The sequence below is a fragment of the Myotis lucifugus genome, unplaced genomic scaffold, assembly GCF_000147115.1.
Source record: "Myotis lucifugus unplaced genomic scaffold, Myoluc2.0 scaffold_4, whole genome shotgun sequence".
NCBI lineage: Eukaryota > Metazoa > Chordata > Mammalia > Chiroptera > Vespertilionidae > Myotis > Myotis lucifugus.
Window position 1 is genome coordinate 2,793,824 of NW_005871052.1, and position 20,332 is coordinate 2,814,155.

Genomic DNA, 20,332 nt, shown 5'->3' on the forward strand with positions numbered 1-20,332 from the left:
TGAGAGAATGAATGTCTGTCTACCTATGTGACACAAGTAATTTTAGCTGTTTTGAAACAGCTTACTTGAGACTAAGCTCTTGCTCAATTTGGCCAGAGCCCCTATTGGTTTGTCCATTAATTAATGGGTAAATTTATTAATAACATTCTTGCCATCATGGCCACAATTAATATAGTACAGATTGATAACATTTGTTCACAAAAACATACAGGTTTCAAATATACAAGTAAGTAAAATATCATCTGCACACTGCAGCTGCACCCATTGTCCCAAGCTAAGTTTCTTTCTGTACCCATTTGCTTGCCCTTTGCCCACCTCTACCTACTCCCCACCCCATGACTATCACCACACTGTTGTCTGTGTCTATGTGTTACATATATATATATATTTTTTTTCTTGCTTAATCTCTTCACTTACTTCACCTAGCTCCCCAACCCCATTCCCTCTGACAGCTGTCAGTCTGATCTCTGTATCTATGAGTCTCCTTTTATTTTATTTATTTTATTCATTAGATTCCACATATAACTGAAATCATGTGGTATTTGTCTTTCTCTTCCTGGCTTATTTCACTTAGCATAGTATCTCTAGGTCCATCCATGTTGATACCCCAATAACTTCTATTAAAAACATGGTACAGTATTGTGCAAAAGTAGTTTTATATCTGTATGTGAAACACAGAGTTTATTCTTGTATTATTATTTATTTATTATTGTATTAATTTCCATATGGAAAAATTGTAACTTACTTTTGCCCCAACCCTGTAATGGAAGGCTATTGAGACATGTAGGCATTGTGATAAATTATTCATGTGACCTTAAACTCTAAATCTCAGTTTTCTCCTTTATACAGTGAGAAGGTTGGATAATATATCTCAGCTCTTGGTTTGTGATATGTAATACATCTGAGGATTTATTTTTTTCATCCTAGCTACTGTGTCTCTCTAGGGACTAGCATTGCAGCTCACTTGAGTGTAGTCTTCACAGCTGAGCAGAGTCCTACATCAAAGAGAAGAAACACTCTCTGGGTAGTTTCCTTTCTGCTTTATCTAAGTGTTAGGAAAGCTGGCGTATAACTTATATATAACATTTTAATAAAAATAGGGTTATGGCCTGGAAACATTTGTTTGGGCTTTGCAGATTGTGTGTCCATGCCAGTTTCTTTTTTAATGATGTGACTAGTTTTACACTTAAATATTTATATATCACTGACTAATTAAAAGGGCATAGTGAAATACTATTCAGGAGAAGCTGGAGGTTCACATTTATTTGCCATGCTCCACAGTTTACAAAAATATATTTATCTCTTGACTTTCTTTGCATCCACCTCATGAGTCACATTATGGTGAGCGTCTTAAGATACTTTGTTTATATTTTTCTTGTACTTAGTTGGAAGGGAAAGTTGAAGCATAGATTTTATATGCTTTTTAAAAATTAAATCTTTACTGTTTAAAGTATTACATATGACCCCCTTTTCCCCCATTGCCCTCTCCCCCACCACCCTGCCCAGGCCTTGACCACCCTATTGTCCCAGAAATTTATGGCATTTTTATACACCAATAATGAATTCTCAGAAAGGGAAACTAAACAAACAACCCAATTTACTATTGCAACAAAATAGTTAAGATACTTAGGAATAAACTTAACCAAGGAGGCAAAAGACTTGTATTTGGAAAAAATACAGGATTTTGAAAAAAGAGATAGAGGAAGATATATGCAAGTGGAAGAATATACCGTGTACATGGATTGATAGAATCAACATCATTAAAATGGCCATGCTACCAAAAAATCCACAGATTCAATGCAATTCCTATTAAAATACCAACAGCTTATTTCAGAGACCTAGAACAAATATTCCAAATATTTATATGGAATAGAAAAAGACCCCAAATAGCCGCAGCAATCTTGAGAAAGAAGAACGAAGTTGGGGGGACACAATACCAGATATCAAGTTATACTACAAAACCACTGTACTCAAAGCAGCCTAGCACTGGCGCAAGAACAGGTATATGCTTTTATTTACATAAAATTATATAATGAGCCTGGTGATAGTGATGAAGCTCTATGTGGGGATACCAGTAGCCCATAAAAGTCTATGCTAGACTGAAGGAGTTGGGTATTAAATTATTTCTGGTATGTTTCCTGACTTTAAGCTTATCATAATATGTTGCAACTGGATATGAATATTATTTGGATTTTCTTTTTACAGGATGAAGGAGTTAAAGAAATTCCTATTACACATCATGTTAAGGAAGGATATGAGAAAGCAGACCCTGCACAGTTTGAGTTGCTCAAGGTTCTTGGTCAGGGATCCTTTGGAAAGGTAATGAATGCTGTTTTCCACATTTGCTTCTCTTCTAAACATTCAGCAAAAAAAGTGTACACATAGCTAGAAATCTGTTAAGTGTGCCTTTTCTAGATTTGTCAAAGGATGCACACAAAGATAACTTCCTAATTTTACTAATTTTATTTCTGTTGTACTTTTAGTCCCATTTATTTATACTTCCCCATATAATAACAGTTTTCAAATGCCCTGGGCTCACTCATTTTTCTAGGGCAAGATATATCGTGGTATTTATTAGCTGCCTAAATCAAGGTAGTTTAATTTTTCTGAAAAAAAAAAGGTTGACGTTTTCCTGTTTACAGGCTAACATGATCACAACTTGCTCTCTACTGCTGACTTAATCTATATTCCTTAGCTCTATCATAGAAGTCAGAATGTATGTATCAATTCATGTATAAATGCATGAATTCATCTATCATCTCCTAAAGCAGTATGTGTGTAAAGTATAGCAAGGGTAGATACTGAGGGATATGTGAATTATGTCAAAATCCTTCCTTTCAAGAATCTTATATTTTAAGAGAGAAATAAAAATTGAGAAAGATTATCTGTGAAACTTATTACTAAAATTGTTTATTGAATACTCGATGGCATATGGTTTTTGGAAAAAAAAATATGTAGGTCTGGTTCCTGACTTTTGTGCACCTAGCATCTAATACATGAAAATTATTGCATACATGCAGTAACAGCCTTTAGGAAAACAACAACAACAACAATAATTTAAGGGAGAAAGATAATGAGAAACTCCTAATTTGAAAGTGTCTGAGATTTAATTTCAAAGAAAAAAAGTAAAGCTATTGAGCAGTGGTGATTTATCATATTCTGAAACATTTTAAAAGAAAGACACTTATTGAACATTCAGCGTGTGCCCAAGAGTTGCAAAAGCAGTATTAGTGAATATAAAATAGACATTAATTGTCTTAAAATATCCCAATATCTATGTGATATTAATATAACATTTAAAATATAGAGAAACATTTCCAGGACACAAAAAGGACAAATTAAGTTGGGTTGTAGTTTAGCAGTGAATTGGTACAAGAGATATGTGAAGACAAGGAAATAAGACTTGAATAGTTGTTCTGGCAAGAGTAAAACTAGAAAGAGCTTTTAATAGAATGTGTGTGTGTGTGTGTGTGTGTGTGTGTGTGTGTGTCAGCGGGGGAGGGGGGGTGTTTATAGAATTGACCTGTAGAGTAGGTATGTTCATTTTGCACAGTTTTATTTCATTTTTTAAATATAATATTCATTTAATTATTTTGCATTATATTTTATGATATTAACTTTAGAAAACAGAGATAAAGTTCTTTCATATCCTGATTCTATAAGTGATTAAATATAAATTTAAATAAAATCATACCAGGCAAACATTTCATGATTTCAAGTCATTATACTATACTAGAGGCCCAGTGCACAAAATTCGTGCACTTGGGGGGGGGGGCCTCAGCCCAGCCTGCACCCTCTCCAATCCAGGACCCCTCAAAGGATGTCCGACTGGCGGGTTAGGCCCCATCCCTGGGATCGGGCCTAAACCGGCAGTCGGCATCCCTCTCATAATCATGAACCGCTGGGGCCTAACCTTCCCCCTAACTGGATGCCTGGTCACCCCTAAATGGCCGCCCTGGCAGGCTGATTAACCCTAAATTCCTTCCTGCCGGGCTGATCACCCCCAAATGCCTTTTGCCTGCGGGGTTTGAAAACCCCCCCCTGGCCCCCCCCAACGGGGCGGGGTTTTCCCCAAATGGGGGCTCCCTGGGCAAAACTGGTGTGCCCCTGCCCCTCCTGCCGACCTGGTTGCCCCACGCAGCCTGCTGTCAGTCGTTTGGTCACCTCTCACTAACCCCCCTGCTGGCCTGGTTGCCCCACACAGTCTGTTCGGTCATCCATTTGGTTGTGATGATCACTTAGGCTTTTATATAGATAGACTAGTGGCCCAGTGCATGAAATTCATGCACATTAAAAGGGAATTAATTAGCGGAAATATCTTAATATTTCTATTTGCCCTTTCTCTATAATAGAAGTGTGAGAGATGAAAGGAAATTAGTAAAATGTATATGAAAATAATATATAAATTTATAAACAGTAACAAAAGGATATAACAACAAAGAGGCATGATATAAAAACAACAAAAACATGATAGGAAAACAACAAAAGCATGATATAAAAACAACAGTGATGCAAACAATGACTGATAAAGTGATTAAACTTATTCTAATATCTCCCTGTACACCACATTAAGAGTGAAAACACTTTCAGAGTGCTTGACTAATTTCCCTTGTGATGAAGTATGTAGAACTTTAACTTTAACGTCACATGCTCTTCGAATTCCAGAGAAAGCAACATATAACTGACCATGTGCGAAAAAGGGTTCAAGTAGAAATATGCCTACTCTGTCTAGAGCAGCGGTTCTCAACCTTTTGGGGGTCGAATGACCCTTTCACAGGGGTCGCCTAAGACCATCGGAAAACACACATATAATTACATATTGTTTTTGTGATTAATCACTATGCTTTAATTATGTTCAATTTGTAACAATGAAATTGGGGGTCGCTACAACATGAAGAACTGTATTAAAGGGTTGCCGCATTAGAAAGGTTGAGAACCACTGGTCTGGAGTTTGTCCTTGTGATTTATTAATAGTCATCACAAATGCTGGCATCACGGGAAACTGTCATAGAATTAATTTAAATGGGAGGCCAGTGTCAGATGGGGACAAATCAATTCTTGGAATCAGAACAACCTCTCCCTCTGCAGATCCTGTTAATACTTCAGCTTCAATAATGTTAGGGCCGAAACTGGTTTGGCTCAGTGGATAGAGCGTCAGCCTGCGGACTGAAAGGTCCCTGGTTCGACTCCGGTCAAGGGCATGTACCTGGGTTGCGGGCACCTCCCCAGTGGGAGATGTGCAGGAGGCAGCTGATCGATGTTTCTCTCTCATCGATGTATCTAACTCTCTATCTCTCTCTCTTCATCTCTGTAAAAAATCAATAAAATATATTTTAAAAAATAATAATGTTAGGTCATAATATTTTGATAATAAATCTAGTGCCATTACAAAGACCCCATTTACTATTAAGATTTCTCTATAGCATGATGATTGCACCCACTTTCAATTTAACTTATGACACATCATTCCCAAAGGAGTAGTACTATTAAGAAATTCGATGGGAAAATTTTCCTTTTCAGCATCATCTGTGGAATCAACGGAATCATCACTCAAATATGTGTGAAAATCTCCATCGAGTATATCCAAATTTCTTCATTTAATTTTTGAACATGCTCATTTTTTGGACAAAGAATTGCACGTTTAGATATATTTTTAATATTATCTATAGATATAGTATTTCCAAAGGTAGCTTCAATAATAGATCCATTACAAATCCTTTCACAGGGGATTTCAATAATATCCATTCCTAAATGAAAACTGCCATCAAGTTTGCCATCTCCAAGTTTTACTAACCATTCACTATAAGCAGAATCCTCTAATCTTATATTTGTTGTAAGAGACAACTTTCTGAAACATCCCCAAACATTACAGTACTTTAAACTCGTTCGTAGTATGGCCGATCGCATAGCATGTGGTACAATACTGAGACACTGAGACATTGTCGAAAATCCCCTCTGAGAAGGAGAACTTTCCCACCAAATACAACATTCAAATTCATAATTTCTCTTCGTAATCTGTCTATGGCGTTTATAACATGACTAGATGCCATGGTGCATTCATCAATAATGAGAAGTTGGGCCTTTTTAATAGTTTTAGAAACTTCACTGTTTATATTGAGTCTAGAAATTGAAGTTTCATTTAACGGAATTGGTAATTTATATTGGGAATGAAAGGTTCTTCTACCGAGAAGTAATTTTGCAGGAATTCGTGTAAATGCTGTGGGTGAAACAGTACCACCACGACCTCTAATATAATGTATTAAAACTTTACAAAGATATGCCTCCATGCTCCGAGGGCTGTTTCCTGCCTTAAACCTCGCCCTCATGGGAAACAGCTCGGGGAGGGTGTAGCCCTTGGCAAGGCGACCCAGGACTCAATGCGTCCAGGCTCTGAAGGCGGGTTCCTGCCTGAAACCTCGCCCTCACAGGAAACAGCTGGGGAAGGGCGCAGCTGTTGCCAAGACGGCCCCTGCAGGACTGCTTCCTTCTGGTTGCTGGGGCTTCGGACGTGATGCGTTACACCCAGGGTTTTTATATAAATAGATTGTTTTGTCATTTGATGTATATGTTTATTTATATGTGTACTTATATCCAGCTTTTTTCCAGAAAGCATTTAACAATTTCATAGATGAACGGTAAAAACATAAAATTAAAATAAGTAGAGGAGATGATGGAATCCAAAAAGTAGAGCAGGAGATATTAGGTGAAGCCAGGAATGTGTTCTGCTGTTCATAAATGCATGGCATAAAGGCTTACACATCTAGAAGTGGGACAAAAATGAAGATTTAAATTTTCTGGCAGCCATTATAAAGAAGCTGATAAATTTAATTATCTGATTATTTGACAGTATCTTCAATGTAGAAACAGATCAAACAGACCAGAGAAGTTTTTCTCATGGCCTTTGTAAAAGAGAATGCAGTGTAGCATAATGAAATGTCTTATAGCATCTTCACATTAAATATAGTAGCATGCTGACAAATTCTCAATGTAATTATGAAATTCAGGAAACACTCAGCTTTGTCTGTGCAGGAACTTTGCTTTAACAAGAATATCATAGAAGACTTTTTAAAATCCCTAATACTAAAATACTGAATTGTGATATTTACACAGTTCATCAACCAAAGAAATATTAAGGAAGTAGCTTATTTTTTTCTTCCTAGCATGTGAACATGTTTTCTTGTCAGTATTGCATCATTTGTGTAGGCATTGTGTGGGTGTGACTTGTTATATGCTGAACCTATTTAGGAATTTGGCCAAGGCTATGAATCAGAAAAGTGTGGGAGCAATTCCAAGAAATTTTGGGATGCAGCCTTATTTAAGTTTTTATGCAAAAGTTCATTGTTAAAATGCAAAAAAAGGAATTTTAGACTATACAAAGCTTTGAAACATTAAATATCTTTTAGTCCATTTAGTAGGGGAAAACCCTACTATAGTCAGTTGTACAATTGTACTTTAAAGAAGCACACATTATCATTATGAAATATGAATATAAAATTTTGTACTAAACACACCAACTATAATGCATTAGTTATCATTAATGTATAGATTGAAATGTAGTATACCAAATAATTTACATTAATTATTTTAAAACACAATCAAATTATGCACAAGAATACATGTTTGAAATTTTCAGACTAGCCTTTACTTAACAGAGCATATATATATACAAAGCATACATTTTAACATCTGTTGATTATAATTTTTTTTGCTTTTATTGGTAGTAAAGCCTTCAACTATAGGACTCAAAATGAATTTTTGAGAATATTAAACCCTTGTCTTCTGAAGTAATTGATTAACTATCCAAAACTAGTTTAAAAAAAATACATATTTACATCTTAATGTTGGTCCTTTGTCTTTAACCAACGTTAAATCTGGATGATTTTTCAATTCTCTTTAACAAACACTAATTAATTCTTAATGGGAAGTATAAAAGTCCCTATCACCAAGAGAAAAATATATTGGAGTAACTCACTCACTTATTGGTCTTTTGGACAGTTTATAATAATTGGATTAGAATGAGTGAAAATAAACCTCTGTGATCAGTATAGATATATAGTTTGGATTCAGTAGTTTGAAGCTGAACTAACTTCTGTATTTGATTATGGGGAAGAGAGCTGAGTGACAACTTTTCTTTTGCTAAGAACGTCACCCATAAGACCTGCAAAGAACAAATCAGGTGATGAACAAATAAAAAGTTAATTCTCTAGGCTGTGAATGATGGCTTCTATTACATGCCATATTGGGATACTAGTGGTGTTAGAAGAGCTAGGGGAAAAACAGTTGTTTTATACAAGTGTCTTCTTGAAAGTCTGGGCTTTTTCTGTCTTCCTTCACTGCCTCTTTTTGCCTTCTATACTCCATTCTTTTCAGCCCTACTAGAGGCTGTGTTCTACAAAAGTGGTGCTCAGTGTCATCTGTCTACCACTGGGTATATGTAAGATGCCTTCAGATGTCCTCAGGGCAAAAGTATCTATAATTATAGAAGCCTAATATGCAAATCAACCAAACGGCCGAACAGCGGAACAACCGTCTGGATGCCTTCCGGACGACCTTCTGGACAAAGCCAGGGCTGTGAGGGCCAAGGCAGCCGGGGTTGCAAGGGCACAGGTTTCTGGGTCTGCGAAGGCCTACTATTGCATGAATTTTGTTCATCAGGCCTCTAGTTTTTTTTTTTTTTTTTTTTAAATATATTTTATTGATTTTCTACAGAGAGGAAGGGAGAGAGATAGAGAGCTAGAAACATCGATGAGAGAGAAACATCGATCAGCTGCCTCCTGAACATCCCCCACTGGGGATGTGTCCGCAACCCAGGTACATGCCCTTGACCGGAATCGAACCTGAGACCCTTCAGTCTGCAGGCCGACGCTCTATCCACTGAGCCAAACCGGTTCCGGCCAGGCCTCTAGTTTTATAATAATACTCAGATATTATTTGTAAAACTTCTTCCACCTTGGCACAAGAAAGCAGTGACACCAAACCATGTCAGAAGTCATTGTATTCTTCATACACTTTCAGCTTTAAAAAAACATGCAAGTTTTACTTAAGAATGCCTTTGGTGAGGTGTTAGCAATCATTAAATTTATCAAATATCAATAATTGAGTACACCTCTTTTTAATAATGTGTGATGAAATGAGAAGTACACATATGGCACTTACCTGCATACCAAAAGATGATGGCTGCGTCAAGAGAGCACTTGTATGATTTTTTTTTTTTAGTTTTGACCTGAACTAGCTTCTTTTTAAAATGAAACATTTTTACTTGAAAGAATGATGAACAAACTATGATTCCTTAAAATTGGGCATATGCTAGTGATTTATCAAAAATGAAATGGAGTAAGCCTGTATTTCATGGAAAACAACTGACAAAATTTTTTGAGTTTGGAAGCAATAAATTAGAATTGTAGAAAATTTTAATTTGCTATCATAAGCTTGGTATCTTCTTAATACTTACAATATATTTTTTCTGATGAGATTACTGTTCTCAACATTTGGAAGATCTGCAAAACTCACATGATATTTTCAAATTAGGCATGAGTACGAATCCATTTAAAGTGTAAGATAGATCAGTGGATTATTACATAACAGAATATGGACAATTACTAGTATTTGATATGGCTTCAGATTCTCCATTGCACTAATCTTTAAGAAACTGCCACTTGTCAAATTCTTGTTTCAAGGAAAAATGACCAAAACTATATGAACAGGCTATTAAAATATTCCCTTTTCCAAATACATACCTGTGTGAGGTCTGAGTTTTCTTGATATACTTCAAGCAAAACAACTTAATTGCAACAGATTGAATGTAGAAGCAGATATGATAATCCAACTTGTCTTCTGCTAAGCCTGATATTAGAGACTTGTGAAAATATAAATCAGTGTCACTTTTTCAGTTTTTTGAAAAATATAGTTATCTTTTATAAAATATTTATATTCACATGTAACAGATTTATTATCCTTAATGAATCAATAAGTAATTTTTTCTGTTTTAATTTTCAATATGATATATATCAATAGATATAACTCACAAAAAAAATCACTTTGAAGTCTTCAGTAATTTTTAACACTGTTAAGGATTCCAGAGAACAAAAAAATTGAGAACTGCTTTCCTGGAAAAATTTGTTAAAGATAGTTCCACTTGTGGTGGAATCATACTCACAAAATGACTCCTTTGTTTTCATCCTTTTGGTCACGTAATATTGATTAGAAAAAAAAGGGAACTGTTTGGTTATCTTCATTTATTTGCCCTTGTCAGTAAAATTGAGTGAAATCTTTGAGTCTGGTTATTAGAGTTAATGTCATTTGCTTAGCTTTGAAGGTGTGTGTGTGTGTGTGTGTGTGTGTGTGTGTGTGTGTGTGATGGCAATCCTTTAATCTACTGCTTAAAAAATTGATAAAGACTGCCCCTTTAATCAGCTATACTAATAATATAAAATCCCATTTGTTTCCCAACAACTGCAAACTTGGAGAAAAAAGAAACAGATGAGAAAATATGCATCTGGAGCCTGAGCTTCTTGAACTTGATCAATAAGTGTTATATGACATTGAGAACACCATGATAATGTAGTTCGTGTGTGCCTTCTGTATAACCCAGGTTGAATGATATTATTTTGCAATTAAACAGTGAGACTTAGCACTGTTCATTTATAAGAAATTATTTTTATTGCTTCTATTTTATAAAAATCAGTGAGGGCAGACTATATGTATGCTAAATTTAACACTCTTTGCCCAAATGATTATCATTTTTATCAGTGAAAATGATGGACTTTTAAGAATATCCTTTTCAAGATCAAATCCAGTAGAAATAACTCCTTGGAATGAAGCCACCATAATCTTCTGTGGCAAGATACACACTTTCTCAGGGTTCTATGTTGTTTGGGGGAAATCATGTTAGAGTTCAGACTAGATTTTAGACAAGGAAGTAAGAGATGGTAACAGTTTTAATTTGTTAGCTCTTTGAATACAAAAATATTTATGGTGATAATGCAAACTTTTTTTTAAATTTGGTTAAACTCCTAAACTCTTTTTAGTGAAAAGATAGTTTTATGTTTCAAAAAACCAACCCTTTGTTAGCTTGTGGATTATCTTGAATAGTCTCCTCCAATGTGGTATGAACTCTTCATTACTGGTTCACTGTGTGACATGTTAAAAATCTGAGAGTAAGCATTTAGAAACTTTCATAGAAATTTAACAGAGTAATTTTATGTGCGGAATCTATTAGTTTAAAAAGGGATTATATTTTGTATGACATTTAAGTTTTCTATATATTTCATAAAAGTATGATCCACAGTGGGTTGGAGGAAAGGGAAAAATATTGATTTATCTAACAGAAAGTATGAGAAGGATTACCCTGCATGACTATGAAAATACTAAACCTTAAATGGTCCTTGAGTTTAGGTCTGAAATGAAAGCCTTACTTTCAGGATAGAAGAAAGCAGAAATTCCATGAAGTGAAAAACCTCCCCTCAATCCTGAGTTGGCTGATATATAATCCTATATAATAAAGTGGTAATATGCAAATTAACCCTCACACCCTCACAAGATGGCTGCCTAGGAGGCAGAGCTTTTGATGCTGACTGGCATAGAAACCGACCAATCAGAACCTAATCTGGGTGAACTGTGAAGGCAGTACCTAAGGTGGGGCTGAGGAGGGGTTTTAAGGGCAACAGCTGTTTGGTGTAAGGTGTAAGAAAGTGGTTCAATTTTTTAATGACTGGTTTGGCAGTATAGTGTATATGGCCGGCTTTCAGTCCAGATATAGGGATTATGTATTTTTGTCTGCCAAGAGCATCTCCTCCTGCTGAAAAAGGCTTTCCTCCCCCATCCTATCCTATATAATGTATCTATACTAATAAAAGGGTAATATGCTAATTAGACCAGCTCAATGGGCCATCTTCTAGACATCTGACTTTCTTCCAAACAAAGCCATGGTGGTGGGGGCCGAGGCAGATGCAGTTAGGGGTGATCAGCCTGGCAGGGAGGAGTATTTAGGGGCAATCAGGCAGACAGAGGCAGTTAGGGGCAATCAGGCTGGCAGGGGAGGGCAGTTAGGGGCGACCAGGCAGGCAGAGGCAGTTAGGGGTGATCAGGCAGGAAGGCAGAGGGGTTAGGGGTGATCAGGCAGGCAGGCAGAAGGGTTAAGGGCAATCAGGCAGGCAGAAAAGTTAGGGGGCGATCAGGCTGGCAGGGGTTTAGAGGCAATCAGGCCAGCAGGGGAGGGCAGTTGGGGACAAGATTAGGCAGGCAGGGGAGAGCAGTTGGGGGTGAGATCAGGCCAGCAGGAAAGGGCAGTTGGGGGTGAGATAAGACTGGCGGAGGGCAGTTAGGGGCGATCAGGCAGGCAGAGGTAGTTAGGGGTGATCAGGCCAGCAGGGGAGAGCAGTTAGGGGCAATCAGGCAGGCAGAGGAAGTTAGGGGCGATCAGACCAGCAGGGGAGGGCAGTTAGGGGCGATCAGGCAGGCAGGCAGAGGCAATTAGGGGCAATCAGGCAGGCAGAGAGGTTAGGGGTGATCAGGCAGGCAGGCAGAGGGGTTAGGGGCGATCAGGCAGGCAGAGAGGTTAGGGGCAATCCGGCAGGCAGAGGGGTTAGGGCAGCCATGGGCAAACTACGGCCCGTGGGCCGGATCCGGCCAGTTTGAAATGAATAAAACTAAAAAAAAAAAAAAAGACCGTACCCTTTTATGTAATGATGTTTACTTTGAATTTATATTAGTTCACACAAACACTCCATCCACGCTTTTGTTCCGGCCCTCCGGTCCAGTTTAAGAACCCATTGTGGCCCTCGAGTCAAAAAGTTTGCCCACCCCTGGGTTAGGGGCAATAAAGCAGGCAGGCAGAGGCAGTTAGGGGTGATCAGGCAGGCAGGCAGGTGAGCAGTTAGGAGCCAGCAGTCCCAGATTGCGAGAGAGATGTCTGACTGCTGGTTTAAGCCTGATCCCACAGTTGGCAGTCAGACATCCCCTAAGGGGTCCCTGATTGGAGAGGGTGCAGGCTGGGCTTAGGTAACACACCCCCCCCTCCCCATGCATGAATTTTTTGCACCAGGCCACTAGTTACAAATAAAAGATCTGCCATAAAAGGTTTTGAGCTGTACCTTGGTAAATAGGCAAGACAAAAATTACTCAACATCTCTCCCATCTGCAATTTTATGTCAACAAATTAGTTACTTGATCACATTTTCAATTTAAGCAACACTTAAATAGAACATGCTAGAGCTGGAGATGGCATGTTGAGGCAGTAAGCAGGTTTTGCTAATTATTTTACTAATAACACTTATAAAACTGAAATCTATTTACATTTATCTTTATAACTAGCTCTTCAAAATGTAGCTTTTAATGAGTCATAATGTTAGTTTACACATATGATATATTATTTAAGCTTGATTGGCAACTTTAAAGAGTTTAACTTTCATTTGTTTATTGAGGTAATTTGCCATCATGATTCTTTTACCGGGCACACAGATAAGAATTGCCCCTGATTTCTTATTAGAAATTAAAATTCCTGGTAACTTCTAAAATGGACCAATAAGGAAGTAGAAATGAAGGTATCAAATTAATAGTCATCACATAGGTTGCTCTTTATTAAGGTAACAGAAAGGATCTTGGGTCTTAAAAGGAGCTCCATTAGCTCAAATTGTTTTGATATTTTTGCTATCTTTTACATAAAAACTTCTCAAAGTCCATAACCATATCATATTTTCTTTTCACAGTAGTGTGTATGAGAGCATGATTTACTAAATGAATGAAAGTGAGAAAGTATCAAGTAAGAGCATATAATTTATAGGAATGTTATCTTTATGAAACAATAAATGCAAGGGCATATGAGTGTGCTAATGTGCATGTATAGCAAAAATTGCTTGAAAGTTAATTTTACTCTTTTTTTTATTCCCCTATTAGGTTTTTCTTGTTAGAAAGAAGACAGGCCCTGATGCTGGGCAACTCTATGCAATGAAGGTGTTAAAAAAAGCTTCTTTGAAAGGTAGAAAATTAGAAAGCTTATTTAAAAAGAATTTGGTAAAGCTCATTTTAAGAAATATGCTGTGTATTGCTTGTATAAGTTGAGTAGATTTAGTTTTCTTTTTTATTACTTTAATTAAACTTATTGGGGTGGCATTGGTTAATAAAATTTTATAGGTTTCAAGTATACATTTCTATGATACATCATCTTCATATTGCATTGTGTGCCCACCACCAAAAATCAGATTTTTTTCAGTTACCATGTATTCGACCCCATTTCCCTTCCATTTTCCCTTACCCCCTTCCCTCTGATAGTTAACATACTGTTGTCTATGTCTATGAGTTTTTGTTTCTTTGTTTTTCTCATTTGTTAATGTGTTAATTTCAGTTTTCCATCCCACCTATGATTGAAATCATATGGTTCTTGACTTTTTTGCCTTAGTTTTTTTTAATTTAGCTGTAATTTATATTTCCAGGATTGATATTTGTATATATCTTAATTTAGTGAGAATATACCATGATAAAAATGTAATGGCATAAAAAGTAACACATTTAATAAAAAAACTTATTTTTTAAACTATATTCTTTTATTTATTTTCTGTTCCATCTGTGTTGCTATTACATATTGAGAAAACACAACTGCCTGCATACATTTACATACACCATCTTCTAGGCTCTGATCAGAAAGCACCATGCTCAGTTTTAATCAATAAACTCATTTGAAAAATTAAGAACTAATACATAAAAATGTATATTAACCAAATACCTGTTTATGTCACTTTAACCCACCTTGAGATGTAAACTGAATTTATTTGCTTTCTGAGTATATGGTAATTACTGTTTAGGCATATATAGACTACAAATTTAAGAACTTATAAAGTTATGTTTTATATTTTTACATTTTTGTTTGATGGAATTTCTATGGAAATTATATACAATAGTAATATATTCTAACTATCTGTAATTTTTAGTTCGAGACAGAGTTCGCACAAAGATGGAGAGGGATATACTGGTGGAAGTAAATCATCCATTTATTGTCAAGTTGCATTATGGTATGTAATCTGTAGAAAGCCCTAGATGTAATTATTTTAAGTTGTATGCATTATTATATAAAGGGGTTAGATATCTTACATGAATGCTCTCTTCTGTGTTTCGGTATTCTATGATGCTCTTCCTATGAAATTGAAGTGCATGTAGACAAAAATTTATTATTTGGTTTATACACAGTGTAATATTTCTCTAGTTATCCAAAATTCCCTACAGACAATGCTTTTATCTTCCCTAGGTGTTAGCCTCAGCCTAGCAACTGGGGCTGTTCTATTAAATTGCTGCCAGGTTATTACATCTAGTTACCTCCAATTTCTAGAACATATTCTCTACCGTTGTTGAAACCAATTTCTACTTCCTACAGATTTTTTTTGCAATAGCAATTAAAGTTTGTCTTCCATGAGTTGAGTCCTCTTAACAAAGTGATTTCAGTTAACCGTTTTGTGTATTAATATTTTAACATTATTGCTTCCTGAGCTTCTATTCCTTTAATTGATTTTGTTCCTCACCATGTTGTCTCCCCTCCCAACCCCAACTCAATAAAGCAATACACTGTTACACTGGGTTTATACCAATCTTATACCCTAGAGGGGGAAAAGGAATGGACCCTAGACTTAATTTTCTTTTAAGGTCAAGGGAGTTTGGCTTTTTAAAAAATGGCATTGGCTCTTTTAGAAGATAGTGACCAAAATAAATTTCAAGTGTTGATTAGCAAGAAAAACACATAGATTAATATTAGAATATACTGGCAGAACTATATAGGAACTGTATGCCATTCTGTACTCTTCAGTAAATAAGATTAACTTTTCATAAGTACTGTGTCTTTACTAACTTGCTAAGTAGTAATATAAAAAAATTTATCACTAACTATATTAGCAAGGAGATTTCAGATAAAGGTTGTGCTGGATTCAGTAAGTCAAATCAGATCACTCACCTTATTTTCCATTTTAGTAGCCATTTCCACTAAATTCCATCAATAATACACCATAAACTTTAGTTCAACCGGCATCAATGTCTTTGTCATCTTGTGACTTGAAGTTCTGTGCCTTTATGATGAGTATGCTGGATGTTCTGACTTTGTGTTCCTCTTATTGGTGGTGTTTCTTTCACCATGGTTTCTGAGGATCGAGTGAATGACCAGACACACACAGTGAAGCAGAATGCTATCCATAAAACAACATGCAGAATTCTAAAATGGTCAGTGGGAAATTACTAGAAATACAGCTTTCAAGAGTTGCATTTTTAGCTGTATTTGCAAATACTGTGATATTTAAGCAGCCTAGAAAACAGCAAAGTTGACTAAATTTTATATTTTTGTCCTCAAAAATATTTAATTTTTTTGTGTGGCTTGATGCAGTGTTATTTTCATTCCTTACATATTTATAAACGAAACACTTTTTTTTCTAGTGTTTCTAAATATAAAATCTACTTGGTTTGAAATCAAGTGGTTGGAACACTTTTGAATTTTATTTTAATCATGTTCTTTTTTTAAAAATATATTTTATTGATTTTTTACAGAGAGGAAGGGAGAGGGATAGAGAGTTAGAAACATCGATGAGAGAGATACATCGATCAGCTGCCTCCTGCACGCCCCCTACCGGGGATGTGCCCGCAGCCAAGGTACATGCCCTTGACCGGAATCGAACCTGGGACCTTTCAGTCCGCAGGCTGATGCTCTATCCACTGAGCCAAACCGGTTAGGGCTAATCATGTTCTTGATTAAAATTTTCATTGAAGAAGCTTTCAATTAATAGACCAGTTTGATTCTGTAATTAGCACACAGTACCTAATGTTTGGCATTGTTTTGAGGACCAAAGCTCACAGTGGATTTTGTTCTTGAACAGTATTCCAGTATATTTGATGACATGTGTTGGCTTGAGGTCTAATCTTTTTTCTAATAGATTTGAAATTTCTATTGTTGAAATACTGCACAAATTTGAATGAAACAAAACCTAGAAAAATGAAAACTGTAGTAATTTAAATTAATCCTAGTATATTGTGACAGAGGGACAGTTTTGATGCCATAATTTCTCTCTTTATGGTAGTGTTGGAATTCAATCAGTTGAAATGTATTTCTGTACCACAATTTAAGCTTCAATAAAGGTTTGATTCATTGATTATCTAGTGACATAAAAAAGGATTTCCTTTCAGATAATAATATAACAAGAAGTAAATACTTCAAACTAATTTAATATATTCAGCTATATGAAAAGTATTTATCTGAAGTAAGAATCAATAGCTTCTAGTTGTATTTCTTATATTTGTTGATTAACTTGTCTAAGTAAACAAGGTAGTGTCTTCTGCTTATTTGTCTGGCAATATTTCTATATCCTACTAGACTTTACCTCCTGTGATATTAGGCTATAAAATTCTGTGATAATTTATTCAAAACATTATAGTGTTTGTGCTCCAGTACATGTTCACAATGAGCATATTTATCTTATTTCCTGGTTCTATTTAAGATAGAAATGTAATTTTGTTAGTGTATTTGAGTTATTCTTTCTTATATTTAGGAGAATAGCAGTGAGAAGTAGTAGATGTTATAGAAAGAACATGAATTTTAAATCAGACAGTTCTGAGATTGAATCATGGCCCCATTGCTAATTTAATGTATGCATGATATTGTTGAGTTTAGCTTCCCTGGGAAATTCAAAGGTATATACATCATTAAATCCCCAATATAGACTACTATGTCCATTTTCAATTTTTGAAAGTTAAAAAAGTATCAGGTATTTATTTTATTCTTAGGTAATGTTGACAAATACTATATTAAAATATATACCCAACTATATCTATAAATAATGTTCAAGAAATTATTCTTTCACTCCTTGTTACCCCAATGGAATGAAAATGGTAGTATCTAAAGATTTCCTTTAATCTCCTGGATGTCATTAGTTTAATCAGTAAATACCAGTTGTGTACAAAACACTGTATTAGATGTAGTGAGCTCTAAAGGTGAAACAATTTCTGCTTTCAAGAAATTTATAATCTATAAAGAATACAGACATCATTAAATGAAAATAAATTAATTACACAACTCAAATGGAGTAACTACCATAAGAGAGACATAAATAAAGTACCATGCAATCTCAAAAGTAGTAGCAAGTAAAGCTGATGGGGAAGTGTAAGGGTGCTGTAGGAAATGAGAAAAGGGGGAAATCCTTAATAGAGGATAGAGGTGGCATTTTGGTTGAGCTTGAAAGAATTAGTAGATTTTCAATAGGTGGGGATGCAGAGTTCAGACAATAGTAGTATAACATGATGTTCAAAAATCAGGAAAATGAGGGTAGTAGAAGTTTCTGTGTAAAGCCACATGCAAGATTGATTATGTTCTTGGAAGGGTTTTATAGTTATTTCAACACCAGGTTTAATTTTGACATAATGTGATTCAATAATGGACCATATGAGTAAATGCTTAATTGGTATATAGTGTTCAGTGATAAAATTCTAAACTTACATATTAATTTAAAAGTATACTAAGCTTTTTAAGCCTTTAATATTGCTATATTACTATATTCTATTTTTAAATTAGCCTTTCAGACTGAAGGGAAGCTGTATTTAATACTGGATTTTCTCAGAGGAGGAGATGTCTTCACAAGATTATCCAAAGAGGTATCTGTTTGTAAATCTTTACATGTTTTCTTGAAACAAAACTAAGAAAAATAATTTTTGTTTCTTTTTCATATAGAAATATTAAATGATATTTGTTTCATTGCATAGCATTTAGTGAATATGCCAATTAATCACATTTTCTATCTGCCTATGTCATTTAGATTATCTCAATGTGCTACTTATTATTCTCTTAGGCACAAGATCAATTTAAATAACTGGATGAAGCATATAAGGCCACACCTAGGTCTTTGGCTACAGAAGCTACCAAAGTGCCTCTGGGAGTAGTGTTTAATTTATTTATGTTTAAAACAGTTTTATGGAGGTGTAAATTACATACAATAAACTGCATATATTAAAGCACACACTTTCATAAATTTTGACATTTGTATATACCCCTGAAACCATCATCACAATCAAAATAATTAGCTTTTCCATCACCCCAACAGTTTTCTTGTACCCCTTTGTAAAGTTTCCATCCTGTCCCACCCCTACAGAATGCCTTCTGTTACTGTTTGGTTTGCATGTTTTAGGACATTATATAAATGGAATTCTATAGTTATTTTCTGTCTGACTTATCTCAGCAGAATTATTTTGAAATTCATCCATGTTGTTACATGTACCTATACTTTATTCATGTTATTGTTTTGAGTATTCCACTTTATGGATATACCACGATTTGTTTATTCATTCACTTGATGGATGTTTGTGTTTGCAGTTTTTGGATATTTCTAATAAAACTGCTAAAACATTCACATACAAATGATTGTATGGACAAATATTTTCATTTTTCATGCTTAAATACCTAGAGTATAATGACTGGATTGTATATTTTATTTTTATTTTGTAGTTTACATTAGGGTTTATAGTTGTGTTGTACATTCTATGGGTTTGGATAAAAGTATAATGACATATGCCTACCATTGTAGTCTCATACAGAATAGTTTCATTGTCCTAAAAGTCCTTCATGCTCTCCTTATTCATTCCTCTTTCTCCCCAACCATGATTGGGTTATATAGTAGGTATATGTTTTAACTTATTTTAAAGACACTTAAACGTTTCCAAAGTGGTTATATAACTTTTACATTCCCACCAGCAGGATATGAAAGTTTCAATTGCTCTACATCTTTGTCAACACTTGGTATGGTCAGTCTTGTTTTAATTTTGGACATCCCATAAGTGTGTACTGGTACCTTATTGTGGTTTTGAATTTTATTATCCTGAAGATTAATGATGTCAGTCATCTCTTCATGCACTTATTTGACATCTATATATTCTCTTTAATAAAATGTCTGTTCAAATCTTTGGCCCATTTTTTAAAATGGGTAGTTTCTTACTGAGTTTTGAGAATCTTCATATATTTTGGATGGTAAGTCCTTTATCATATAGGTTGTTTCCAAATGTTTTCTTCTGGTCTATAGTTTGTCTTTTTATTCTCTTTAACAGTATCTTTTTTATTTCAAATATATTTTTATTCAATAAATATTTATTGAGTTATAGCTCATTAAACAAAAGAACATACACAAACAGACAGTAGAGGGTGAGGGCATGTGCTGGGGGTGGGAGAGGCTGGGGAGAGGTCAATGGGTGAAAAAGGAGACTTATGTAATACTTTAAACACTAAATAATTTAAATTTTAAAAAGTATATAAGTAAAACTTCATCAAAATTAATCACTTCCGCTAACAGTACCTTTCTAAAAGCAATTCTTTATTATGATGAAG

At 35.2% G+C, this 20,332-nt stretch overlaps 1 protein-coding gene across 1 annotated transcript in view; it reads left to right on the plus strand.

Annotated features, from left to right (window-relative positions):
- Positions 1–20,332, plus strand: part of RPS6KA6 (ribosomal protein S6 kinase A6) — a 168,045-nt gene that overhangs the window by 44,612 nt on the left and 103,101 nt on the right. Inside the window, exons 3-6 of the mRNA XM_006082809.3 lie at positions 2,206–2,319; positions 13,894–13,975; positions 14,925–15,005; positions 18,533–18,612. Of these exons, the coding sequence (XP_006082871.1) occupies positions 2,206–2,319; positions 13,894–13,975; positions 14,925–15,005; positions 18,533–18,612 (357 nt within the window). The remainder of the gene's footprint in view (positions 1–2,205; positions 2,320–13,893; positions 13,976–14,924; positions 15,006–18,532; positions 18,613–20,332) is intronic.